At 42.5% G+C, this 27,298-nt stretch overlaps 1 protein-coding gene across 7 annotated transcripts; it reads left to right on the top strand.

The window, feature by feature from the left end:
- Positions 1-2,029: 2,029 nt before the first annotated feature.
- On the top strand, positions 2,030-27,028 carry stx3b (syntaxin 3b). Of its 7 annotated transcripts, none has more exons than XM_052510134.1 (11): positions 2,033-2,434; positions 16,421-16,495; positions 16,579-16,678; positions 16,788-16,862; positions 16,968-17,038; positions 17,171-17,279; positions 17,371-17,444; positions 17,515-17,649; positions 18,849-18,959; positions 26,129-26,219; positions 26,339-27,028. In XM_052510134.1, the coding sequence occupies exons 1-10, from the start codon at positions 2,405-2,407 to the stop codon at positions 26,204-26,206; spliced, it is 858 nt and encodes a 285-aa protein (XP_052366094.1). In that variant the 5' UTR covers positions 2,033-2,404; the 3' UTR covers positions 26,207-26,219; positions 26,339-27,028. The 7 variants fall into 7 exon arrangements, 3 of the variants coding, with proteins under 3 accessions (XP_052366094.1, XP_052366089.1, XP_052366088.1); XM_052510128.1 differs by lacking the exons at positions 18,849-18,959; positions 26,129-26,219; positions 26,339-27,028 and adding exons at positions 18,400-18,510; positions 19,598-19,716; positions 20,386-21,416 and having other exon boundaries at positions 2,040-2,434; XR_008120192.1 differs by lacking the exons at positions 26,129-26,219; positions 26,339-27,028 and adding an exon at positions 20,386-20,416 and having other exon boundaries at positions 2,030-2,434; positions 18,849-19,716.
- The last annotated feature ends 270 nt before the right edge of the window (positions 27,029-27,298 follow it).

Genomic DNA, 27,298 nt, shown 5'->3' with positions numbered 1-27,298 from the left:
TTTGAAAGTTTCTTCAAGTGCAGTTGCAAAAACCATCAAGCACTATGATGAAGCTGGCTCTCATGAGGACCGCCACAGGAGAGAAAGACCCAGAGTTACCTCTTCTGCAGAAAATAAGTTCATTAGAGTTACCAACCTCAGAAATTGCAGCCCAAATAAATGCTTCAGAGTTCAAGAAACAGACACATCTCAACATCATGTGAATCAGGCCTTCATGTTCAAATTGCAGCAAAGAAACCACTACTAAAGGACGCCAATAAGAAGAGACTTGCTTGGGCCAAGAAACACGGGAAATAGACATTAGACCGGTGTAAATCTGTCCTTTGGTCTGACAATTCCAAATGAGAGAGTTTTGGTTCCAACCACCGTGTTTTTGAGAGACGCAGAGTAGGTGAATGGATGATCTCCGCATGTGTGATTCCCAACATGAAGCATGGGGCAGAAGGTGTGGGGATGCGTTGCTGGTGACACTGTCGGTGATTTATTTAGAAGGCACACTTAACCAGCATGGCTACCACAGCATTCTGCAGCGATACCGCCATCCTTTCTGGTTTGCACTTAGTGGGACTATCATTTGTCTTTCAACAGGACAATGACCCAACACACCTTCAGGCTTGTGTAAGGGCTATTTTACCAAGAAGGAGAGTAGAGTGCTGCATCAGATGACCTGCCCTCCACAATCACCCGACCCCATTCGGCTGCATGGCCTTCATCAGGGAGTACAAAGAAATTATAATACAATGTCCTCTTATGAACAGCTTTTTTCAATCAGCCATGATATGAAGAGGGAGTGGTTACAGAATGTCATTTCTCTTTGCTTATTTGAGTTGTTCTTGCCATAATATGGACTTTGTCTTTTAACAAATAGGGCTAACTGATGTATACCACCCCTACCTTGTCACAACGCAACGCATTAAGAATGGATGAAATTCCACAATTTTACTTTTAACCAGGCACACCTGGTAATTAAAATGCATTCCAGGTGAATACCTCATGAAGCTGGTTGAGAGAATGCCAAAAGTGTGCAAAGCTGTAAATGTAAATAAAGGCAAAGGGTGGATAAATATAAAATATATTTGTATTCGTTTAACTCTTTTGGTTACTACATGATTCCACATGTATTATTTCATAGTCTGATGTCTTCACTATTATGCTACCATGTAGAAAATTGTCTAAATAAAGAAAAACTCTTGAATGAGTAAGTGTGTCCAAACTTTTGACTGGTACTGTATATAGTCTATGGCACATGCCAAACTCATTCCTGAGTGTCTGCAGGGTTTCACTCCTCCCTTATACGTGATGATGAATTATGGTCATTAATTAGAAAGGAACTCCCCTCACCTGGTTGTCTTCGTTTAAATGAAAAAACAAAAACCAGAAGACACTCGGCCCTCCATGGAATGAGTTTGACACCCCTGGTCTATAGTGTGGACTCATGACAGTCAATGGTCAACATAAACGAATGTTCTACAGTTCCTCAAATTCACTTGAATAGGATTTGTGTTGATTGGCTATGCATGCGTGCGTGTCTGTCTATGACCGAGACTTGCTTATTTTTTTGCCTACTCTCATTCGTAGGGGTGCCAAACAACAACAGCTGTCAAGCTATCGGTCAAGGTTCGCCGTAATAAACCGTTTCCTATTAGAGAGAGAGATGACAGATGATCTGTGTGAGACTGTGAATGAATGTGTGAGAGAGGAGGGCGATGGCGAGGGGGATTTGTTAATGAATGTTAAATCCCTCTGGATTGGAGGGTAGGCAGAAAAGGCTAGAAACATAGATCCTGTGTATTTACCAAACAAATACACGCACATACCTGTGCGTAAATACGCGGAGACTGGTGCGCATTCTCATACGGGTCGGTTGTTTATTCGAGAATAATGTAGGCTTCATCATATTGACCCTGTCAACATGAATTCATGAATTTCACAGCGACTGTGCGTCCCCTTTAAACGGCATGGCAGGTCGGCCAACACACACAGGTATCACACTGGCCAGGGCGTGGCCCCGTATACGAGAATGCGTTTACGCATGCGTGAGCGAGAAAGTGCATTTTAGGATGATTACTGGGGGCGAGCGAGCGAAAGAGATTATGTGGGCTGTACACAACTGTTGTTTTAATCCGCAGAGCGAAGAGATTTAGCAAAAAAAACCACGGGTTTCTCCCCTAGCAGCCATATTGTATGGACATTTGGTGGAAAAAGCAGAAGGAAAAAAACACTTTCAAGAAGAACCTTGCCAAGACTTTGAGATAGTTGATTTTCAACTCACTGGCGGGGGGATTCCGTTCATTAGCCAGCAGTCCAGCTGGTTGACGAATTTCACAGATTGGGAATCGTATATTTTTTTAAAATTAGAGAATACTATATTTACTTTTAGCTTGTTTTATTAACAGTCGGCAAGATGAAGGACCGATTGGAACAACTCAAAGCTGTAAGTGGGGTCTGGGATATGTTACACAGAGGCACCTTTCACAGAGCTAGACAGATGTTATTACCTCCGGTGCAGCATGCAAATTACAAATGGTCTGCAAAAAAAACGAGTGACTATAATTCGACACAACTATGTTTTACCTCATTATTGGTCTTATTTGGTAGTGTAGAAACTAGTCAACATCCTATCTGAAGGCCTGTGGTCGACTGACGCTATTTGATTACACAATTAGTCGCCTTAATTTACAAATCAAGAGATTGCCTAAATGAGAGGCGATGCAAAGAGAATAGTGTAAGGTTGTATGAACTGGATCAATTTGGTTATGTTTTTGCGGTGTCTTTCTTGGGGACATGTTTGTGTTCTCTGCGGCAGTCAGACTGTGGGGGTTGAGTTTGAGGACAAGGTAACGGGACCACAGGTGTCATACAGTGTGTCCTTGCACGCTCAGGGGATTGGAGAATGTGGGATAAAGGTGCAACTGCATCCCGCAATTCTGGGCGTTCTTGCATGTGGGCATTCCTGCACCTACAGGAACCCCTCTTTATACGTCTATTGGCACATTTTTAATCTATGACTCCAGTACATAGGCAGGGGCACTACAGAATAGTAGGTGGCAATGCACAATAACGTTGGATGCCAACTGCCCATAAACCCCACAGAAGAAGAGGCGAGGGTGACAATGGAAGCTAGCTATAGGTAGTACACACCAGTAGTGACCTTTGCCCCCGCCTGTCAGACACTATATTCCCACAGTTCTGTTAACGATGGTGAGGGCAGGTATTTGGCGGAAGGGAGCGAAGGACACTGCTAGCTTAGCCAGCTAGTGCTAAGGAGGACTCCGATACACAGAAGGCGCAATGTGTGGGTGACATGTGTGCTAGCTAGCGAACACACAGTGTCGCTAGGACAGGGTGTCGTTCCCGGCTCTCGCCTGCTGTGTACCGGAGTAGCTAGCATTTTTCCTCCAGTACACAGCAGGCGGGAGACTGGGGAGACCGTGTGATAGCTAGCTCGTTAGCACCTGGTGTCGCTCCCGCCTGCTGTGCTAGGAGGAGGTGGGGGCGAACGGTACAGTGTCCTTAGCCCTGCTTGTTAGTCAAAGTTTCCCCACAGTTCTGTTAACAATGCTGAGGGCAGGTGACTACACCACTCGCATCGCAAAATTAATTTAGAAATCTATATTCAATTATTGCACCCACACTGCTCACGTGTGCCAACGAGCGTCTGCGTTGCCAAGTGCTAACACGGAACCCAAACCGGCTGCACGCGTGCAGTTCTATTCACAAATAGAACTGACTTCTATTTCAGCCCTTGGCAACGCAGATGCTCGCTGGCGTGCGCAATAATTGAATAATATATATTTATACATTTATTTTGTGACGCGAGCGGTGTAGTCAGCCTGTAAAATAGAAGTAAGTTCTATTTCTGAAGCAGATCTCGCTGCAAGTCCTGCCTCTCCCATCTCATCATAGGTTTATAGAAGCAGGTACCCACGTGCCATCTCCTCATTGGTTATACAAACGTGGGTGACTGAAAGACGAATGAGGTCAGTGGCGGTAATGCACCTAATTTATGAAAGTTGCCAATCTCAATATAAAGTAAAGAGAAGAAAAAGCCTAGGAGGAGAGATGACTAGAAACGATTCGGTTGACCATTTTATGTGTGGATTAATTGTCGGAGAAGAGGACCTTGTGCATTTCAGGTAAAATAACAACTCAATGTTTATATCCCAGGACAAATTAGCTAGCAAGTGTAAGCTAGCTAGCTAAATTGTCATAAAGGTTTGATGTTTTTCAACCTGTCCCCAAATTAATGTAATTTGTTCAGAGTTTGTTTTGATATTTTAACCTGAGTGTCGTGATCGCGTTTGGTGTGTGGGTACAAAAGAAATGTATGCACTATGGTGCAGCCGGTTTGGGTTCTGTGTTAGGCAGGCAGGAGCGAATGACACCAGCTAGCAAAGAGGACTTGGATATGCAGTGGTGCTCAAGCAGGAACCAATGGGATGTTCAAGGGTGGGATGTGCTGTCAAGTGACCTAGCTGCTTTTAGCAACACAACTGTTTACACACTAGTGTTGCTGGGAATTAGCTTGCATAAAAACACAATAGTCTGCTGGAAGCCAGAAGTTAAATCAACTTCAATTTCATCTTATTCTGTCAATTTTTATTTTTTTGTAGGCTTGGTCCTTAGAGGGCTTTGAGAAGAAAACATCTAATGGAATTAAACAGAATGTCCTAGCAACACTATTTACATGCACTAGCACTGCTTTCAATGGTTTTGGGTTGTACAGTGGGAATCCAGAAGTTAAATACAATTCCATTTCAACTTATTGTACCGGTGGGCAGGACTGTTGGTTATTATGACAAGGGGAATTTGAGACAATATCTTAAGAATTGTATTATTAACAGACTTTCCAAACGTAGGTCTGCCATAAACCCATTTTCTCTCTGCTTACCTCATTCCAAAATAAAAGTCCTGCAAGTGCGCCCTATATATGGACACAAAAAAAGAGTAACTTTTATTTTGACATGAGGTAAGCAGACAGGAAGTTGGTCTACAACAGACCCATGTTTGGAAAGTATTTTTAATCATACAATCCTTTAGATATTTTGTTTAAAATTCCCCCTGTTAACTTCTGTTTTCCCACAGACTACCTCAAATAGCCCGACCAACCAGTGCCTGTATATAGCCTCGCTACTGTTAGTGAAAAATATATTTTTTATGGTTGTTTTTTATTTCTTTACTTATCTATTGTTCACCTAATACCTATTTTTTTAACTTAAAAATCGCAATGTTGGTTATGGCCTGCAAGTAAGCATTTCACTAAGGTCTACCTACACCTGTTCTATTCGGCGCACATGACAAACTTTGATTTGATTGGAGAAATCAACGCTAGTATATGTAAATACACCTTTGTTGCTAGAAGCACCTAGGCAGACATGGTTGTAGGCTATTTAATTCCCACATCTATTTATACATCTGTTTCCTGTAATTAAACTGCAGGTGTAACTGACACCTATACTAATTAAGTCAGTAGCGTAATGCAAGGCCTATGATGGTGAGATTGTTCTACAACGCCGATCTCTTTCCACTATGTCTTTGGTCTTTCTACTCCTCTTGGAGTGGACCTACTAGCCTAAAACCCTTTATTGGGTATTTTAAGATATTATCTCTCTTAATAGCTTAGTTTCTAACACTAGAGAACCAGGATGTTCTGTCCTGTTGAAGAATGTAAGGTTCCCCTTTGGGTGAGGCGCTGCTGATCCAATCCAGCCGCGTCAGGATCTGTTACCATGGCCACCCCTTACTGTTGGCCAAATATTTGCCATGTTTAGTTTACCAATGCCTCGGCGCAGCAATTGACAATCTTGCAGGTACAATGGGTTTCTACTGGGAAGGGAAGTTAAGTCAAAATGGTGTGGCAGTTTTTTTATGGGATGGCTATTTACATAAAACAAGACTGTGGAGGCCGTAGTAGACCTCTGCGTGGTTTTCTATCTCTCTCTACTGTTTTCCTTAATGTTAAATTGGTGGGGCTGTATTGTTGTTCATGCTCAGTGCATAATCAGACCACCTGACTGGTGCAGTAGACAGGAGAACAGACTACAACAGGAAACCGAGGATAATGTCTCTTGAGAACACCATATTATATTCAGTCTGGTTTCTGTAGAAACTAGCTTGATCTCTCCATAGATTGGCTTTTTTTGTTGTTGTACAGCATTCTGTACTGAACTGTAAAGACCAGAGAGGGTCCAGACACGCATCCCTTGGGTACTCGGTGACACTCAAAGTACTAGGCTGTCTCCCATAGTATTGGGGAAATCCATTTGAATTCAATCACTTTTTTCAAAGCATCCCTTTTAACCTAAAACAACTTTCCGTACATGTTTGGCCATTGAAGAAGCGGTCAGAAAGTGGACTTTTTGGAACTGAATGACAAAACATTCAGGAGATAGAGGTGTTCAAAGCTGACCCATTTTGCATTCCCCAACATACCATGAGATGTATGTCTTCATCACTGGAAAATATAAACTAGAGTTTTTATTTGATAACGACTTGATTATTTTACATTTCTAAAGATTGACTTTAAAAAATATCTTTAACATCAATTATCTAAAAATGGCCCCATCCTGCCTCGCGTCAACAGTACAGGCTGGTGGGGGAATGTTTTCTTGGCACACACAAACATGCCACTGAGTGTATGAGGTGTTAGTGTTGTGCTGCTATCGGTTGAGACGCATGCTCTTGAATACAGGGTGGGTGTCATTTTAATCATAGAAATATACAAATATATATAAACGCAACATGCAATAATTTATAGTTCATATAAGGAAATCAGTCAATTGAAATATTCATTAGGCCCTAATCTATGGATTTCATATATGACTGGGAATACAGATATGCATCAGTTGGTCACAGGTACCCTTTTAAAATAAAAATGTAAGGGTGTGGATCAGAAAGCTAGTCAGTATCTGGTGTGACCACCATTTGCCTCATGCAGCGATGTCATTCACATAGTTGATCAGGCTGATTGTGGAATGTTGTTCCACTCCTCTTCAATGGCTGTGCGAAGTTGCTGGATATTTGGGGGGAACTGGAACACGCTGTTGTACAAGTCAATCCAGAGCACCCCCAAACAGCTTTAATGGGTGATATGTCTGAGTATGCAAGCCATGGAAGAACTGTGACATTTTTAAGCTTCCTTGTGACATGAGGCCATGCATGATCATGCTGAAACATGAAGTGATGGTGGTGGATGAATGGTACGACAATGGCCCTCAGGATCTTGCCACGGTATCTCTGTGCATTCAAATTGCCATCGATAAAATGCAATTCCCTTTGTTGTCCGTTGCTTATGCATGCACATACCATAACCCCACTGCCACCATGGGGCACTCTCTTCACAACGTTGATATCAGCCAATCGCTCGCCCACACAACGTCACACAAGCTGTCCTACATCTGCCCGGTACAGTTGAAACAAGGATTCATCTGTGAAGAGCACACTTCTCCGGTGTGCCAGTGGCCATTGAAGGTGAGCATTTGCCCACTGAAGTCGGTTACAACGCCAAACTGCAGTCAGGTCAATACCCCGGTGAGAACAGTGAGCATGCAGATGATATTCCCTGAGAAGTTTCTGACAGTTTGCAGAAATGTTTGGGTTGTGCAAACCCACAGTTTCATCAGCTGTCTGGGTGGCTGGTCTCAGACCGTCCTGCAGGTGAAGACTGTTTTGGAGGACCTTAGTGTGGTTACACATGGTCTGGGGTTATGAAGCCAGTTAAACGTACTGCCAAATTCTCTAAAACAATGTTGGAAGCAGCTTATGGTAGAGAAATTAACATTACATTCCCTTGTAACAGGTGTGGACATTCCTGCAGTTCAGCATGCCAATTGCATGCTCCCTCTGTGGCATTGTTGTGACAAAACTGCACATTTTTGTGGCCTTTTAAAGTCCCCAGCACAAGGTGCACCTGTGTAATGATCCTGCTGTTTAATCAGCTTCTTGATATGCCACATCTGTCATGTGGATGGGTTATCTTGACAAAGGAGAAATGCTCACTAACAGCGATGGAAACAAATGTGTGCACAGAATTTGAGAACATTTTGTGCATATGGAACATTTCTGGGACCTTTTATTTCAGCTCAGGAAACATGGGACCAACACTTTACATGCTGCATTTTTATATTTTTGTTCAGTTTAATTCATAGAATTAGCCTCTCCCTTCAGACCACTGCAATTTTGAATTGAAATGCCATAAATATGGCCACCGGTTCAACCACCTTTTCAAATGTGAACTTAAATGGTTGTCGAACCGTTTATCTCTATGATTTCAATAGGTTTCCTATGGAGGCTTGGCAGTATAATTTCCCATTCAAGTCAACATTTTTCTGATGTGTGGACCCTCCAACCATCTTTTGTGATACCATTTGAAAGTTGAAATGTCAATTTTAATAAATGTATCTGCCAAAACATGACACCCACCCTTAGGCTATATATACAATTTATACTGTATTAATGCACAGGAGGCTGCTGAGGGAAGAACGGCTCAGAATAATGGCTGAAATGTAGTGAATGGAATGTCACCAAACACATGGAAACCATGTCTTTGATATATTTGATAACAATCCACCTATTCCTCTCCAGCCATTACTATAGCCCATCCTCCCCAATTAAGGTACCACCAGCCTCCTGTGGTATACCGGGGTATTTTGAAAATACTGATGGGAGGTGTTTGTGGGTATGTTCTACGCCACTGCTTATAACTAACTGCATGTTAAGTATAACTATCAAATCTAAGATGTGTCAAATAAATTATATCCTGCTCAGGGCTCCAGCTATGCAATTGGTTTGCTAACTTGCTGTCTAAGGGACTAGATGTCAGAATCAAGCTTCTAGGTTACAGCAGAGACATTGAATTGCCTCCTGGATCAAGATTCCTGCCTAAATTGTTTTGTACCTATAACATAAAAGATTGTGTGTGTGTACAGTGGGGCAAAAAAAGCATTTAGTCAGCCACCAATTGTGCAAGTTCTCCCACTTAAAGATGAGAGGCCTGTAATTTTCATCATAGGTACACTTTAACTATGACAGACAAAATTAGATTGTAGGGACCTATTTGCAAATTATGGTGGAAAATAAGTATTTGGTCAATAACAAAAAATCTCAATACTTTGTTATATACCCTTTGTTGGCAATGACAGAGGTCAAACGTTTTCTGTAAGTCTTCACAATGTTTTCACACACTTGCTGGTATTTTGGCCCATTTCTCCATGCAGATCTCCTGTAGAGCAGTGAAGTTTTGGGGCTGTTACTGGGCAACACGGACTTTCAACTCCCTCCAAAGATGTTCTATGGGGTTGAGATCTGGAGACTGGCTAGGCCACTCCAGGACCTTGAAATGCTTCTTATGAAGCCAATCCTTCGTTGCCTGGGCGGTGTGTTTGGGATCATTGTCATGCTGAAAGACCCAGCCATGTTTCATCTTCAATGCCCTTGCTGATGGAAGGAGGTTTTCACTCAAAATCTCATGATACATGGCCCCATTCATTCTTTACTTTACACAGATCAGTCGTCCTGGTCCCTTTTCAGAAAAACAGCCCCAAAGCATGATGTTTCCACCCCCATGCTTCACAGTAGGTATGATGTTCTTTGGATGCAACTCAGCATTATTTGTCCTCCAAACACGACAAGTTGAGTTTTTACCAAGAAGGTCTAATTTGGTTTCATCTGACCATATGACATTCTCCCAATCTTCTTCTGGATCATCCAAATGCTCTCTAGCGAACTTCAGACGGGCCTGGACATGTACTGGCTTAAGCAGGGGGACACGTCTGGCACTGCAGGATTTGAGTCCCTGGCGCCGTAGTGTGTTACGGATGGTAGGCTTTGTTCCTTTGGTCCCAGCTCTCTGCAGGTCATTCACTAGGTCCCCCCGTGTGGTTCTGGGATTTTTGCTCACCGTTCTTGTTATCATTTTGACCCCACGGGGTGAGATCTTGCGTGGAGCCCCAGATCGAGGGAGATTATCAGTGGTCTTGTATGTCTTCCATTTCCTAATAATAGCTCCCACAGTTGATTTCTTCAAACCAAGCTGCTTACCTATTGCAGATTCAGTCTTCCCAGCCTAGTGCAGGTCTACAATTTTGTTTCTGGTGTCCTTTGACAGCTCTTTGGTCTTAGCCATAGTGGAGTTTGGAGTGTGACTGTTTGAGGTTGTGGACAGGTGTCTTTTATACTGATAAGTTCAAACAGGTGCCATTCATTCAGGTAACGAGTGGAGGACAGAGGAGCCTCTTAAAGAAGAGGTCTGTGAGAGCCAGAAATCTTGTTTGTAGGTGACCAAATACTTATTTTCCACCATAATTTGCAAATAAATTCATAAAAAAATCCTACAATGTGATTTTCTGTTTTTTTTTTCTTATTTTATCTGTCATAGTTGAAGTGTACCTATGATGAACATTACAGGCCTCATCTTTTTAAATTGGAGAACTTTCACAATTGGTGGCTGACTAAATACTTTTTTGCCCCATTATTTATTTATATATATATATATATATATAAAGAAGATATATTAAGATGGGGAAAAAAAGACAGAATATATTATACTTATTTTATTCCTGAAATGATAAAAGTTTGATAACCCTGTTTCTAAGCTTTAAAATGATATCTCAACCGTTTATCTTTTCCAATGATAAATACATGGATGTCTCATGGTGAGGTATGAAAAAACTTTGAGCATCTTTAACTCTTGAATATTAAAGTTTTATTTACAGATTTACTGCAATATATTAATTGCTATGCCGCAATGTTTGTTCTTCAAATGATGTGTTTTATTCAAACTGAAACATGAAGTGAATAGCCCAGATTATCATTTTTTTTTATTCAGGTATTTGCTCTCAAAATCATAGTCCACAATGCTTAAACCACATCAGGAGACGATCTGAGATTAAATCTGAGATATTTTGTGCACCCCTAGCAAGAGGCTTCTCTTTAGCTGTGTTTTTGTATCGTACATGTGATGGTAGAGTTTGCAAAACAAATACCCACTGGATTGATGAATAATTGTGATATAATTCTGCCAGGTAAACAGGCTACTTTGTCGTTAACATGCTGGGTTTTGGGGACTCTTTTCCATCTACCAGAAGAATAAGCATCATCGCTAAACGGCCACACAAAGTGCTAGACGTGCGCACCGCACACACACAGATGGGTATTCTTATTGCCTCAACAGAACGTTGCTGGAAATATGATAAATATGGGCAAATTCGTTCGTTTAAAAAAAAACTTTTTTTTTACTTGATTCCCAGTTAAGGTCAATACGTTTCTGAATATTGTTGAATTTTGTTTTAATGCCTGGTTTTCTTGAGGGCCCTGATTTTTCATAATGTCTCAGACATTATCCTCATAATTTATCTGCAGGTAATCACCAAAGAATGTGGGAGCCAAATGAACAGCTTTCTCACGATGTGTTTCGGTGGACTACACTGACTGACAAGCGGTATTACCAATTTAGTGGCTTAGGTGACATTCTATTCACTACATTTCACCCATGATTATGAGCCATTCGCCCCTCAGCAGCCTCCCGTGTGGTAATACGGTATAAAAGGTATGTCACCTAAGGGTGGGTGTCATGTTTTGGCAGATAAATGTACAGTGCCTTGCAAAAGTATTCATCCCCTTGGCGGTTTCCTATTTTGTTTTATTACAACCTGTAATTTTAAATTGATTTTTATTTGGATTTCATGTAATGGACATACACAAAATAGTCCAAGTTTGAGGTGAAATGAAAAAAAAAATGGCATGTAAAAAAATAAAGTAAAAGGGAAAAGTGGTGTGTGCAGATGTATTCACCCCCTTTGGTATGAAACCCCTAAATAACATCTGGTGCAACCAATTACCTTCAGAAGTCACATAATAAGGTAAAGTCCACCTGTGTGTAATCTAAGTGTCACAAGACCTGTCACATGATCTCAGTTTATATACACCTGTTCTGAAAGGCCCCAGAGTCTGCAACACCACTAAGCAAGGGGCACCATGAAGACCAAGGAGCTCTCCAAACAGGTCAGCTACAAAGTTGTGGAGAAGTACAGATCAGGGTTGGGTTATTAAATATAAAAAAACTTTGAACAGCCCACGGAGCACCATTTTTAAATCCATTATTAAAAAATGTAAAGAATTATGGCACCACAACAAACTTGCCAAGAGAGGGCCGCCCACCAAAACTAACGGACCAGGCAAGGAGGGCATTAATCAGAGCTGCAACAAAGAGACCAAAGATAACCCTGAAGAAGCTCCACAGCAGAGATTGGAGTGTCTGTCCATAGGACCACCTTGCCGTACACTCCACAGAGCTGGGCTTTATAGAAGAGTGGCCAGAAAAAAAGTAATTGCTTAAAGAGAAAAAAAGCAAACATGTTTGGTGTTTGCCAAAAGGTATGTGGGAGACTCCCCAAACATATGGAAGAATGTACTCTGGTCAGATGAGACTAAAATTGAACTTTTTGGCCATCAAGGAAAACGCTATGTCTGGCGCAAACCCAACACCTCTCAACACCCTAGAACAGCATCCCTATAATGAAACATGGTGGAGGCAGCATCATGCTGTGGGGATGTGTTTCATTGGCAGGGACTGGAGAACTGGTCTGAATTGAAGGAATGATTGGAAGGCTCTAAATACAGGGATATTCTTCAGGGAAACCTGTTTGTCTTCCAGAGATTTGAGACTGGGACGGAGGTTCACCTTCCAGCGGGACAATGACCCTAATCATACTGCTAAAGCAACACTTGAGTGGTTTAAGGGGAAACATTTGTCTTGAAATGGCCTAGTCAAAGCCTAGACCTCAATCCAATTGAGAATCTGTGGTATGACTTAAAGATTGCTGTACACCAGCAGAACCCATCCAACTTGAAGGAGCTGGAGCAGTTTTGCCTTGAAGAATGTGTGAAACATTCCAGTGGCTAGATGTGCCAAGTTTATAGAGGCATGCCCCAAGAGACTCGCAGCTGTAATTCCTGCAAAAGGTGTCTCCACAAAGTATTGACTTTGGGGGTCTGAATAGTTATGCACACTCAAGTAAAAAAAAAAAAGGTCTTATTTTTTGTTTGTTGCAATATGTTTTATTGTGAATCTTCAAAGTGGTAGGCATGTTGTGTAAATCAAATGATACAACCCTCCCTCCAAATCTATTTTCATTTCATGTTGTAAGGCAACAAATGAGGAAAAATGCCAAGGGGGTGAATACTTTCGCAAGCCATTGTACTAATATGGACATTTCGACGTTCAAATTATATCACAAAGATGGTTGGAGGTCCACATTTCAGAACAATGTTGACTGTTTTTAAATTATACTATGAATCCTCCATAGGAAACCTATTAAAATCATAGAAGTATAGGGTTAGACAACCCTATATCCTCTGCAGCAGAGGTAACTCTGGGTCTTCCTTTCCTGTGGGGGTCCTCATGACAGCCAATTTCATCATAGCACTTGATGGTTTTTGCGACTTCACTTAACTTTCAAAGTTCTTGAAATTTACCGCATTGACTGACCATGTCTTAAAGTAGTGAACTGTAATTTCCCTTTGCTTATTTGAGCTGTTCTTGTCATAATATGGACCTGGTCTTTTACTGAATAGGGCTGTCTTCTGTATAGCACCCCTACCTTGTCACAACACAACTGATTGGCTCAAACGAATTAAGGAAAGAAATTCCACAAATTAACTTTTAAGAAGGCACACCTGTTAATTAAAATGCATTACAGGTGAGAGAATGCCAAGCGTGCGCAAAGCTGTCAAGGCAACGGGTGGCTACTTTGAAGAATCTCAAATATGAAATATATTTTGATTTGTTTAACACTATTTTTTTGGTTACTACATTACATGTGTTATTTCATAGTTTTGATGTCTTCACTATTCTACAATGTAGAAAATAGTTAAAATAAAGAAAAACCCTTGAATGAGTAGGTGTGTCTGAACTTTTGACTGGTATTGTATGTCTCAAGTTGCATGTTCAGAATCCTTTCAAGGGCAGTGGAGTCATAAATCACAAGATGAGTTAGCTACATTTGTGAGCCTGGTTGAGAAGGTTCTCTAACCGACAGATGACTAAAGAGAGAGATTGAGCCACCCTTGTAACCGAGTGGTCTCAGTGTTTTTGGTGTGTGTCCAACCTGTATGCAGTGTGACTGACAGGGGAATCAGCTGACTCTGAGACCTTGAACTCAGCTGATGCATTTGTGGAATGAAGGGGGAGGGAGGGACTGGGAATGAGGAGAAAAACAAGAGGTGCCACATCTTTGTCTCGACTTTGATCTTGCTTTTTGACAAGGAACGTAAAGCACTCGGACTTTGGACTCTCGTCATACAGTAGCACTCTAAGACCAACACTGACATTCAGTTTGACATTTTAGCTGTTCGCTGAGGGGGGAAAAAAGACAACATGCAGAGAGGTGTAGATTGAATTCTGCAATGGCATAGTTTACTCTTTTTAAAGGTAAAGAGGAGATGAGACTTGAGTCAAATTTGAAGTAAAAAGAGCTTCCAGGCTACAGGTAGCTAATCATGTCAAAATGAAAAGGCTAATAGCACCAGAGGCTAAACATGCTGGTGTTTTAACCCTAGTGGCTAACAGCGGCTGAAAGCATGGTGGCTAAAGAGCAATCTTATTTTTATTGGCCAGTCTGAGATATGGATTTTTCTTTGCAACTCTGCCTAGAAGGCCAGCATCCCGAAGTTACCTGTTGAGGCTGGTGTTTTGCGGGTACCATTTAATGAAGCTGCCAGTTGAGGCGTCTGTTTCTCATACTAGACACTCTAATGTACTTGTCCTCTTGTTTAGTTGTGCACCAGGGCCTCCCACTCCTCTTTCTATTGTGGTTAGAGACTATTTGCGCGTTGTACGAGATCTTCAGTTTCTTGGCAATTTGTCGCATAGAATAGCCTTCATTACTCAGAACAAGAATAGACTGATGAGTTTCAGAAGAAAGTGCTTTTTTTCCCAGGCCATTTTGAGCCTGTAATCGAACTCACAAATGCTGATGCTCCAGATACTCAACTAGTCTAAAGAAGGCCAGTTTTATTGCTTATTTAATAATCAAATCAAATTTTATTTGTCACATACACATGGTTAGCAGATGTTAATGCGAGTGTAGCGAAATGCTTGTGCTTCTAGTTCCGACAGTGCAGTAATAACCAACAAGTAATCTAGCTAACAATTCCAAAACTACAACCTTATAGACACAAGTGTAAGGGGATAAGAATATGTACATAAAGCTATATGAGTGAGTGATGGTACAGAGCGGCATAGGCAAGATACAGTAGATGGTATTGAGTACAGTGATACATGTATTACATAAAGATGCAGTAGATGATATAGAGTACAGTATATACATATACATATGAGATGAATAATGTAGGGTATGTAAACATTATATTAGGTAGCATTGTTTAAAGTGGCTAGTGATATATTTGACATTTCCCATCAATTCCCATTATTAAAGTGGCTGGAGTTGAGTCAGTGTGTTGGCAGCAGCTTTTAGCTGTGCTAACAATTGCAAAATGGTTTTCTAATGATCAATTAGCCTTTTAAAATGATAAACTTGGATTAGTAACACAACATGCCATTGGAACACAGGAGTGATGGTTGCTGATAATGGACCTCTGTACCCCGATGTAGATATTCGATTGAAAATCAGCCGTTTCCAGCTACAATAGTCATTTACAACATTAACAATGTCTACACTCTTTCTGATAAATTTGATGGTATTTTAATTGACAAGTGTTTTTTCTTTCAAAAACAAAGGCATTTCTAAGTGACCCCAAACTTTTGAGTGTGTATGTATGTAATAAGTGTGTGTACATACTCTGCATGTACAAAACACCTTCCTAATATTGAATTGCACCCCCTTTTGCCCTCAGAAAAGACTCGATTCGTTGGGGCATGGACTCCACAAGGTGTCGAAAGCGTTCCACAGGGACGCTGGCCCGTGTTGACTCCAATGCTTCCCACTTTTGTGTCAAGTTGACTGGATGACCCTTTGGGTGATGGACACAGGGATAGATGGACACAGGGATAGATGGACACAGGGAATTGTTGAGCGTTCAAAAAAACAGCAGTGTTGCAGTTCTTGACACACTCAAACCAGTACTCCTGGCACCTACTACCACACCCTGTTCAAAGGCACTTAAATATTATGTCTTGCCCCCCCCTTCAGGTCAGCTGACAATACAGACATGGTGGTGTCTGTTTTACTCGTTTTGTCTGATGTTTATTCATGCAGGAGTGGTCCGCTAAAAACTGGTTCTGTTTCCTCCTCAGCCCTCCTCGCCCTTCTCAGTGTTGGTATCACCAAGCCTTGTGGTCTCTGTACTTATGCTCTCTATGCTCTCAATTACAGTTATGACGTCAGTGTACATATGCGGTTGATCCACTGTGTTTGAATACATTACATAATCTACTCATGCTGCCTTCTGCTTTTCCTCATAGACATGCGACAATGACGATGAGGAAGTGGAAATTGCTATTGACAATGCAGCATTTATGGATGAGTTCTTCTCTCAGGTTAGTGTTTTTGAAATGTGTGTGTGTGTGTGTGTGTGTGTGTGTGTGTGTGTGTGTGTAACAATTTTTTCACTCTGTTTCAGATTGAGGACATCAGGAATAGTATTGATAAGATTGATGAGAATGTCTCTGAAGTCAAGAAGCTCTACTCAGTCATACTGTCTGCCCCCACATCAGACCAGAGTAAAACATACTGCCTCTGCTACTCTCTATGAACCCCCCCCCCCCATCTTTTCTACCTTTAGCCTGTTACTGTCAGTGTGTCTGTTTTCATTTGTGTTTTTTCCTCCAGAAACGCAGGATGACTTGGAGGCTGTCACCAACGACATCAAGAAGATGGCTAACAACGCCCGCAACAAACTCAAAAGTAAGACCCTCACACATGATACGAATCACAGACAGACTAAATGCTGATTGGTTAATTTGGGTATGGGTGAATACTGATTGGTGAATCATGTTGATTGGTTCTCAGCCATCGAGAGGAATCTGGAGTCTGAGGAAGAGGAGAGGATTTCAGCCGACATGCGGATACGCAAATCACAGGTCAGCTTCCGAAAATTCTCCCCTATTTAACCCTTTATGTAACCCGGTGCCTAACCGTCAATGTTACCATAGAAATTAATAACTATTGGATTGTTATAGCTTGTGGCCCCTGTCTGTTTCATGTCCTCCCAGCATGCAGTGCTGTCCAGGAAGTTTGTAGACGTGATGACCAAGTACAACGAGGCCCAGCTGGACTTCAGGGAGAGGAGTAAAGGACGCATCCAGAGACAACTAGAGATCAGTGAGTTACCCACAGCCTTACACACTGTTTTATATACACACAAGTGGACCATAACCTCATGTATGTACTAAAATTATCCTCTGTTTCTCAGCTGGCAAAGCTACGACAGACGAGGAGCTTGAAGAGATGTTAGAGGGTGGAAACTCGGCCGTTTTCACTTCAGGGGTAAGAAATTGTGTGTGTGTGTGTGTGTGTGCGCGTGCGAGTGCGTGTTCTAAGGGTCTCCTTTCTTTAGATCATGGACTCTGGGATCTCGAAGCAGGCTCTCAGTGAGATCGAGGCGCGACACAAAGACATTGTGCGTCTGGAGAGCAGCATCAAAGAGCTACATGACATGTTCGTGGACATCGCCATGCTAGTGGAGAGCCAGGTACACTCCTCCTCTGTCTCAGCCATCTTCAGTCATCCATCCATCATTATCTCAGATCTCTACCCTACATTTTAACCCCACTGTGTCTAACGTTGTTTTCTCCTGTTCGCTCCCTCTTTGTCTGTCAACCGTGCTGTTTTTACCTTCTCTTTCCCAGTGACCTCTCCCTTTCTCCTGTTCGCTCCCTCTTTGTCTGTCAACCGTGCTGTTTTTACCTTCTCTTTCCCAGTAACCTCTCCCTTTCTCCTGTTCGCTCCCTCTTTGTCTGTCAACCGTGCTGTTTTTACCTTCTCTTTCCCAGTAACCTCTCCCTTTCTCCTGGCCGTTCTCTGTTCCTTCCCCCGCTTATTCTGCTGTGATTTCCTTTCCCCATGTTTTGGGACAGAGTTCCCCTGGTTTCTGTGTCCATCTCTCTCCCTCCCATAACTCATTCATCTTCAGTGCGAGTCTCCATTCTTAGTAAGAGTCACATTTAACGTAGCCACATTGGAATCGACACAACCCCATACTGTATAGTCACCACAGATACATATACTCTATGTAACCACATGTATCTTGTTGGTTATCCTATGCTGTCTGAGGGGAAGTCGTGTGCAAGGTAAGCATCTTACCACTTCCTAACATATTCCTCTTTGTGACGTTGTTTTTTGTCTGATTCTCTCTGTTACCATGGAGTTGAATAGATACTCCTGCTTTCTTATTGTTTTTTCTATGTCTGTATACTCACGGTGTGGGTTTTGTTTGTTTCAGGGTGACATTGTAAACAATATAGAAGCTCAAGTGTGTAAAGCGCAGGACCACATAGCAGTGGCTAAGACTGAGACCAAAAAAGCGATCAGGTACCAGAGCAAAGCACGCAAGGTACTGCACTCCATCCAACACCCTGATATGAATCATCAAGTACACCCGTCTACTAACTACCTTAACCTGAATCTACTGAGGTAACTGTCCCTGTTTCTATGAAGCTTCTGTACAGTATGCAGCGATTTCTGAAGCACATCAACATTTTCACACACCTTCACATTAGTAAACCACGTGCACTCTAAGGACCGTATACACTCCCCTCACACACTGTTGATCACACACACACCACCGTAAAACAATCTACGTTTGTCGTCTTTTCTGCTTTTCTCTGCACCCGTCTCTCTCTGTCACTTCCTCTGCAAATCTCTTTCCTACAATGTCCTGCCCTCTGCCAGGGTGGAATGATTGAAAGGATTGAGAGCAACATGGACCAATCGGTGGGCTTCGTGGAGCGGGCGGTAGCTGACACTAAGAAAGCCGCCAAGTTTCAGCAGGAGGCCCGTCGTGTGAGTGGCAATGAAAAGGCCCAAGTCCCACCCCCTGGCCTTTCCTCCTGCTCCGTTGACCAGCATCTATTGGGCTGGCACCCTGGTACCCAACGATCCCCATCCCAAACCTTGAACCCTCCTTCTCCAGATCTGGACCAATATCCCTCAACAGAGGACACACACACACACACACCTCTTTCTCCTTCTCTCTCTTCATTTTCCACTTCCTTTCTAGTTTTATTTAACTAGTTAAGTCCGTTAAGAACACTCTTATTTACAATGACGGCCTTCCCTGGCCAAACCCTAATGATGCTGGGCCAATTGTGCGCTTACCTACCTTACCTAATCACGGCCGGTTGTGTGATACAGCCTAGAATTGAGCCAGGGTCTGTAGTGACGCCTCTAGCACTGAGATGCAGTCCCTCAAATTGCTGCGCCACTCGGGAGCCCTTGATTTGGTGGTTGACTGTAGATTTGCGTGTTTTATGGTCACTTTATGTAACATTTTGCTCTGAGTCATGCATGCATGTATGTTTTTAGGATCGTTAAAAATGTTTAAAGAGATGTTTGTTGTTGCTTTGTCCTTTTCAATTGTTATTAAGGTTGTTGCCCACAATAAATGGTCTTCATAGCAGACACTTAATTGTTCCCCACAGAAAATGGTGATAATAGTTGCAGTTCTGGTTATCGTGCTGGCCATAGTGGCTCTGATTATTGGGTTGTCGGTGGGATTGAAGGAGAAATGAGACGTGTGCGAATAAGAGTTGTGTAAAGGGTGAGTAAAGTTGGAGGGACTCTGGAGTGTTAGTGGGTGTAGTGGGATCTGGAACTTTGGCAACGTTTGACATTTTCCTTGCCTTCGGCTGTGTGTGTGTGTGAAGGTGGTAAAATGTGTATGTGTTCATGCTCCTTGGCCTGTTTATGGGGTGCGTTTGGACTATCTCTGGGTACTGCATGTCTTATCAGGTGTTCCTGCTAAGCATAACACAAGTGCTCTTGTTGCCTTTGTTAAGGGCTGGGTCCATAGAAATTACATTATTTAGCTCTATGGCCTGGTCACTGATTGGCACGGTGTGTGTCCGTCTCAATGGTGTCTTTGGGCTGTGTGGGATTGTATATGTGGGTTTCAGTTTCTCATTGGGGTCTTTGGGCTGTGTAGTGTGTCCTGTTTGACTATACATGTGATGATGATTCACTGTTATGATGGACGGGATCTTCATTTGCTGTCAATCACTGACCCGTATCGGACAATAAAAGCTCTGCATACTCTGCATCAAAGAGCCTCCATTGGTCAGAATGACCTGATGATGGCTGACAGTGCATGATATTCCCGCCCATCATGTTAAGAGCTTCATTTCCCTCAGTACCTCTGTCTAACACCATCTCATTTGTTACCGTAAATACTGATGTATTTGTTCTCCCCTTTTTTTCTCCCCCTCTGTAGAAGACAATCATTATAGCAGTGGTCTGTGCTGTGCTCGCTCTCATCATCCTCGCCATCATCCTATCACAGACAGTAGGGTAATGGAGGGACCACGCCCCCTAACCTCACCCTCTTCATTCATCTCCATCACTCAATTTTGCCCTCCTCCAGCTGTGAAGCCAAAGAGGGGGATGAAGACTTAACCTATCCCTTCCCTTGCCCTTGGACACTCCCCCTCTCTTACTGTAACTATAGAAAAAGGCCCAGCCAGTGGGACTTCCTAGTTGGAGCAGGCTGGTGTTCCCCTTGGGGTGGCTGAGAGGATGAGCACCAGGTGGGAAAGAAACAAGGGGACCAAAGCTGAGGCTGGTTATTAGCCCCTGATAAAGCTCAACAAAAAAAAGGGAATCTGAAGAGGTGGAAATCTTCACCCTCACACACAACTAAATGGACACCGTGCAACATTTCATTTAAATTCTCTGAACTGCTTTCTATTTTTCCAATAATGTTAATAATTTGATTGATCTTGATCCGCACTTAAGGGAACTTGACACTCCTTTCCCCATTACAAAAACCTAATGACCCCCGCCACCACCCTTGCCTTGTTGTCTTGCCATTCTGAACTTCCAAGCTGAAAAGTAGCCTCCTCCAGCCCACAGAGGAATGGTGCATTGTTTAACTCTCCTATGATTCTTGTATTGAGGGACACGAGTGGATTTCACTTCAGTCTATGTGAAATCAATGACTCTGTCCATGTTTGATGCCACTTGAATAGTTTAAAAAAATTCCTAAAGCACACCTTACCTCTGAGCGTTTGGGAGAGATCTTCGTCGAACATCTGATTTGCTTCTTATGCCTTCCTTTACAATCTGTCCAATCAAATTCATTTCATTGCACCCCACACCTCAGATGCGGTAGCCAATGACGAGGCTCTAAATGGGACATTGAGGGTCTGGAAATTTCAAGCTGAACATTTTAAATGTAATCTTCACTGTAGTATTATGATGGATTCCAGAGATTTTAATGAAGGAATAAAATATTTCGTTTTTTAATGGTTTGGTTGAGACTGCTTTGTTTTTCTATGTTTTGTGAATTATGCTGCTGAAATTTGCGCTGTGCAATACTGAGTTAGCAGACATGGCGTGTGTGAGGGAATCTTGTTTGACTAAGTGCATGTGTTTCTCTGAAGAGTCGCTCTGGATAAGAGCGTCTGCTAAATGACTTAAATGTAAATGTAAATGAAGAAATTTGTATTTATGGTGATAGATAATTACCTAATCTGCTGTATTGTAATACAGCAAGTGGCGAATGAGATCTCTTAATGCAATGGCTGCACCTAGAGCAGGGATCATCAACTAGAATTAGCTGTGGACTGTTTTTCTTGAGTGGATGGTCATGGAGCAGTAACATAATTTGTAGACTGCAAATAGAATGCAAGAAGCCCAATCAGGTTATTTTTTCTCTGAACATTGGGGGCCAAATAAAATCACCCGCAGGCCAAATTTGGCCAGGGAGCTAGTTGGGGAACCCTAACCTAGAGTCTGGGTTAAAGGTACTGTGAAGTCAAATTACATTTGAATTGTCACATACACATGGTTAGCAGATGTTAATATGAGTGTAGCGAAATGCTTGTGCTTCTAGTTCCGACAATGCAGTAATAACCAACGAGGAATCTAACCTAACAATTTCACAACAATTACCTTATACACACAAGTGTAAAGGAATGAAGAATATGTACATAAAAAATATATGAATGAGTGATGGTACAGAACGGCATAGGCAAGATGCAGTAGATGGTATCGGGTACAGTATATACATATGAAATTAGTCATGTAGGGTATGTAAACATATGAAGTGGCATTGTTTAAAGTGGCTAGTGATACATTTTTCATACATTTTTACCTTATGTGGCTTAGTGGCTGGAGTTGAGTCAGTATGTTGGCAGCAGCCACTCAAAGTTAGTGGTGGCTGTTAAACAGTCTGATGGCCTTGAGATAGAAGCTGTTTTTCAGTCTCTCGGGCCCTGCTTTGATGCACCTGTACTGACCTCTCCTTCTGGATGATGGCGGGGTGAACAGGCAGTGGCTCGGGTGGTTTATCTTTATGGCCTTCCTGTGACATTGGTGGTGTAGGTGTTCTGGAGGGCAGGTAGTTTGCCCCCGGTGATGTGTTGTGCAGACCTCGCTACCCTCTGGAGAGCCTTACGGTTGTGGGCGGAGCAGTTGCCGTACCAGGCGGTGATACAGCCTGACAGGATGCTCTCGATTGTACATCTGTAAAAGTTTGAGTGCTTTTGGTGACAAGCTTAAGCGTGACTTTTGGTGACAGCCTCCTGAGGTTGAAGAGGTGCTGCTGCGCCTTCTTCACCACGCTGTCTGTGTGGGTGGACCAATTCAGTTTGTCCGTGATGTGTACGCAGAGGAACTTAACTCACTACCCTCTACTGTCCCGTCTATGTGGATAGGGGGGTGCTCCCTCTGCTGTTTCCTGAAGTCCACAATCATCTCCTTTGTTTTGTTGAGTGTGAGGTTATTTTCCTGACACCACACTCCGAGGGCCCTCGCCTCCTCCCTGTAGGCCGTCTCCTCGTTGTTGGTAATCAAGCCTACCATTGTCGTGTCGTCTGAAAACTTGATGATTGAGTTGGAGGCGTGGATGGCCATGCAGTCGTGGGTGAACAGGGAGTGCAGGAGAGGGCTCGGAACGCACCCTTGTGATGCCCCAGTGTTGAGGATCAGCGGGGTGGAGATGTTGTTACCTACCCTCACCACCTGGGGGCGGCCCGTCAGGAAGTCCAGTACCCAGTTGCGCAAGGCGAGGTCGAGACCCAGGGTCTTGAGCTTGATGATGAGTTTGGAGGGTAGTATGGTGTTAAATGCTGAGCTGTAGTCGATGAACAGCATTCTCACATAGGTATTCCTCTTGTCCAGATGGGTTAGGGCAGTGCGTTTGCGATTGCGTCGTCTGTGGACCTATTGGGGGCGGTAAGCAAATTGTAGTGGGTCTAGGGTGTCCGGTAGGGTGGAGGTGATATGGTCCTTGACTAGTCTCTCAAAGCACTTCATGATTACGGAAGTGAGTGCTACGGGGCGGTAGTCGTTTAGCTCAGTTACCTTAGTTTTCTTGGGTACAGAAACAATGGTGGCCCTCTTGAAGCATGTGGGAACAGCAGACTGGGATAAGGATTGATTGAATATGTCCGTAAACACCAGCCAGCCAGCTGGTCTGCGCATGCTCTGAGGAAGCGGCTGGGGATGCTGTCTGGGCCTGCAGCCTTGCGAGGGTTAGCACGTTTAAATGTTTTACTCACGTCGGCTGCAGTAAAGGAGAGTCCGCAGGTTTTGGTAGCGGGCCGCGTCAGTGGCACTGTATTGTCCTCAAAGCGAGCAAAGAAGTCTGCCTGGGAGCAAGACATCCTGGTCTGCGACGGGGCTGGGTTTCTTTTTGTAATCTGTGATTGACTGTAGGCCCTGCCACATACCTCTTGTGTCTGAGCCGTTGAATTGCGACTCTACTTTGTCTCTATACTGAGGCTTAGCTGGTTTGATTGCCTTGCAGAGGGAATAGCTACACTGTTTGTATTCGGTCATGTTTCCGGTCACCTTGCTCAGATTAAAACCAGTGGTTCGCGCGAATGCTGCCATCAATACACGTTTTCTGGTTTGGGAATGTTTTAATAGTTGCTGTGGGTACGACATGGCCGATGCACTTGCTAATAAACTCGCTCACCGACTCAGCGTATTTGTCAATGTTTGACGCAATGCGGAACATATCCCAGTCCACGTGATCGAAGCAATCAAGAGCAGGTATGTGTGTGTCTCTCTCTGTCTCGCACACACACACACACACACACACACACACACACACACACACACACACAAAAACAGGCCATACTGACCCAGACACACACCCTCCCCCCTGCTCTCCCATGTTAACATGGTCCTTCGTATGTCATCCTCCTATGGGTTACTGTCTCCTTCCATTGGAGTTTTGATGAGATGTTTACAGTCCTATCTACCTTGTTTTGCATTACTGATGATAAAATTTCACATTTTCAAAATGATACACTACCGGTCAAAAGTTTTAGAACACCTACTCATTCAAGGGTTTTACTTTATTTTTGTGTTGTAGAATAATAGTGAAGACATGTATTAACCAAAGAAGTGTTAAACAAACCTAAATATATTTTATATTTGAGAATCTTATAATAGCCAGCCTTTGCCTTGACAACTTTGCACACTCTTGGCATTCTCTCAACCAGCTTCACCTGGAATGCTTTTCCAACAGTCTTGAAGGAGTTCCCACAAATGCTGAGCACTTGTTGGCTGCTTTTCCTTCACTCTGTGGTCAGACTCATCCCAAACCATCTCAATTTGGTTGAGGTCGGGTGATTGTGGAGGTCTGGTCATCTGATACAGCACTCCATCACTCCTTCTTGGTAAAATATCCCTTACACAGCCTGGAGGTGTGTTGGGTCATTGTCCTGTTGAAAAACAAATTATAGTCCCGCTAAGCCCAAACCAGATGGGATGGCGTATTGCTGCAGAATGCTGTGGTAGCCATGCTGGTTAAGTGTCCCTTGAATTCTAAATAAATCGCAGACTGTGTCACCAGCAAAGCACCCCCACACCATAACACCTCCTCCTCCATGCTTAAAGGTGGGAAATACACATGCGGAGATCATCCGTTCACCCACACCGCGTCTCACAAAGACACGGCGGTTGGAGCCAAAAATCTCCAATTTGGACTCCAGACCAAAGGACAAATTTCCACCAGTCTAATGTCCATTGCTTGTGTTTCTTGGCCCAAGCAAGTCTCTTCTTATTAGTATCCTGTAGGGACACCAGCAGTGGTTTCTTTGCAGCAATTTGACCACGAAAGCCTGATTCACACAGTCTCCTCTGAACAGTTGATGTTGAGATGTGTCTGTTAATTGAACTCGGTGAAGCATTTATCTGGGCTGCAATTTGAGGCTTGTAACTCTAATGAACTTATCCTCTGCAGTAGAGGTAACTCTGGGTCTTCCATTCTTGTGGCGGTCCTCATGAGAGCCAGTTTAATCATAGTGCTTGATGGTTTTTAGACTGCACTTGAAGAAACTTTCAAAGTTCTAGAAATGTTCCACATTGACTGACCTTTATGTGTTAGTAATGATGGACTGTCGTTTCTCTTTGATTATTTGAGAAAACGGGGGGGGTATACAGAAGGTACCAAGTATGGCTACCTTCTGTATACCCCCCTAACTTGTCACAACACAACTGATTGGCTCAAACGAATTAAGGAAAGAAATTCCACAAATTAACTTTTAAGAAGTCACACCTGTTAATTGAAATGCATTCCAGGTGACTACCTCGAAGCAGGTTGAGAGAATGCCAAGAGTGTGCAAAACTGTCATCAAGGCAAAGTGTGGCTATTTGAAGAATCTCAAATATAAAATATATTTGTTTAACACTTTTTTTTGGTTACTACATGATTCCATAAGTGTTATTTCACAGTTTTGATGGCTTCACTATTATTCTACAATGTAGAAAATAGTAAAAATAAAGATAAACCCTTAAATGAGTAGGTGTTCTCAAACTTTTGACCAGTAGTGCATACTGTAGGTTGTACATAACGAATTTGTTAAATACTTTAAGTGTTTTTGATTAAGTCCAATAGGGACCAGCAATCCGTTCTGTTATATTTTAACTGTGCTATGATGGGTTCCTATCCTCTTTTTTTTGTTTCTCACTTCTTTTGCTCTCTTGTTTTTTTTAATCTACAGAAGAAGATGATGATCACATTGTGCTGTGCCATTATCGGGATCGTTGGGTTTTCCTATTTGTATAGTTTCTTCTCATAGAGGTTTACAACAGGTAAAGGACACACATGGTTATCCATCTAGCATCATTTAGATTATGGTCCACATGACTATCAATGGAAAACTCTGTTTCCACTTTTGTTTCATTATATTTTTCCTTTCCCTTGCTTTCAGGTGAATAGAAGAATGGCCTGCGTTTCCCATAGAACCTTTTTGACTGGTGTCCGTTTCTTCCTTATTACTCGAAATCGAAAAATAAATGTAAAAATAACCTTTACTTAGCTCCCTGACCTGGTTCTCTCTGTCCTCTTGCTGTAGTAAAATGTCTTATTGTTTTTTAAATGTGTATTTATTTAGCTCACTGCTTCAATTTCTCATTCAGATGACAGGGTCAGTGTGATATTCCATCCTGGGACTCAAATGAAAATCCCTAGACCTATGAACTGAGATTTCCGCCCCTGGCCATGACAGTAGGACGTTGTAGGAGTATCATCTGTCTGCAAAATATGTTGGGGGTATATTTGGTTAAAAGAATCAATGATGCAATTAAAGGTATCAATGAAATATGTGCAAAATAAAATATGGATTATATTATATTTTAGCACCAAATTCCAAGTTATAAATACAGTTATAGCCGTGATTCATCGTCAAAATCCTTAATTTCCCCAGGCATGTCTTTTATTGAATGTGTATTTGTTTCTTAAGGTTGTATGTTGTTGTCAGTCATACAATTTTTCACGGTATGCTGTGTATTGTGCTGAATTGTTAGTGATGGTATTTTCGGTGATGAGGGGTTTCGTCAGTGTGGTTGTGGGTCAGCCTAGTAAAATCTGTTACGTAATAAAATATTGTGTGTGCATCGTATTAGTGCGCCTCTTGTCTTTGTCTTTGATTCTCTCTGTACTCATCTGAAATAATATGGCATTTTTTCCGTTGGCAGGTGCTATTCAGACGAGTTGAATGGGACAACTATTGTCCCCTTGTCCTTGACTCAATCAGTCTTTACTGAGAGTCTTCAGTCTCAATATAGTCCGAGTCCGATATGATTGGTTTATGTACGTAAATTGTTCCCCATACTGGTCTGATGATAGGCTCTTTTGTTGACCCAATTTGGACACTTCAGCGAATAGATGT

Source organism: Oncorhynchus keta, chromosome 4, assembly GCF_023373465.1.
Source record: "Oncorhynchus keta strain PuntledgeMale-10-30-2019 chromosome 4, Oket_V2, whole genome shotgun sequence".
Classification (NCBI taxonomy): domain Eukaryota; kingdom Metazoa; phylum Chordata; class Actinopteri; order Salmoniformes; family Salmonidae; genus Oncorhynchus; species Oncorhynchus keta.
Note: the sequence above shows the minus strand (reverse complement) of the source record. Positions and strands in the feature narration are given on the sequence as shown.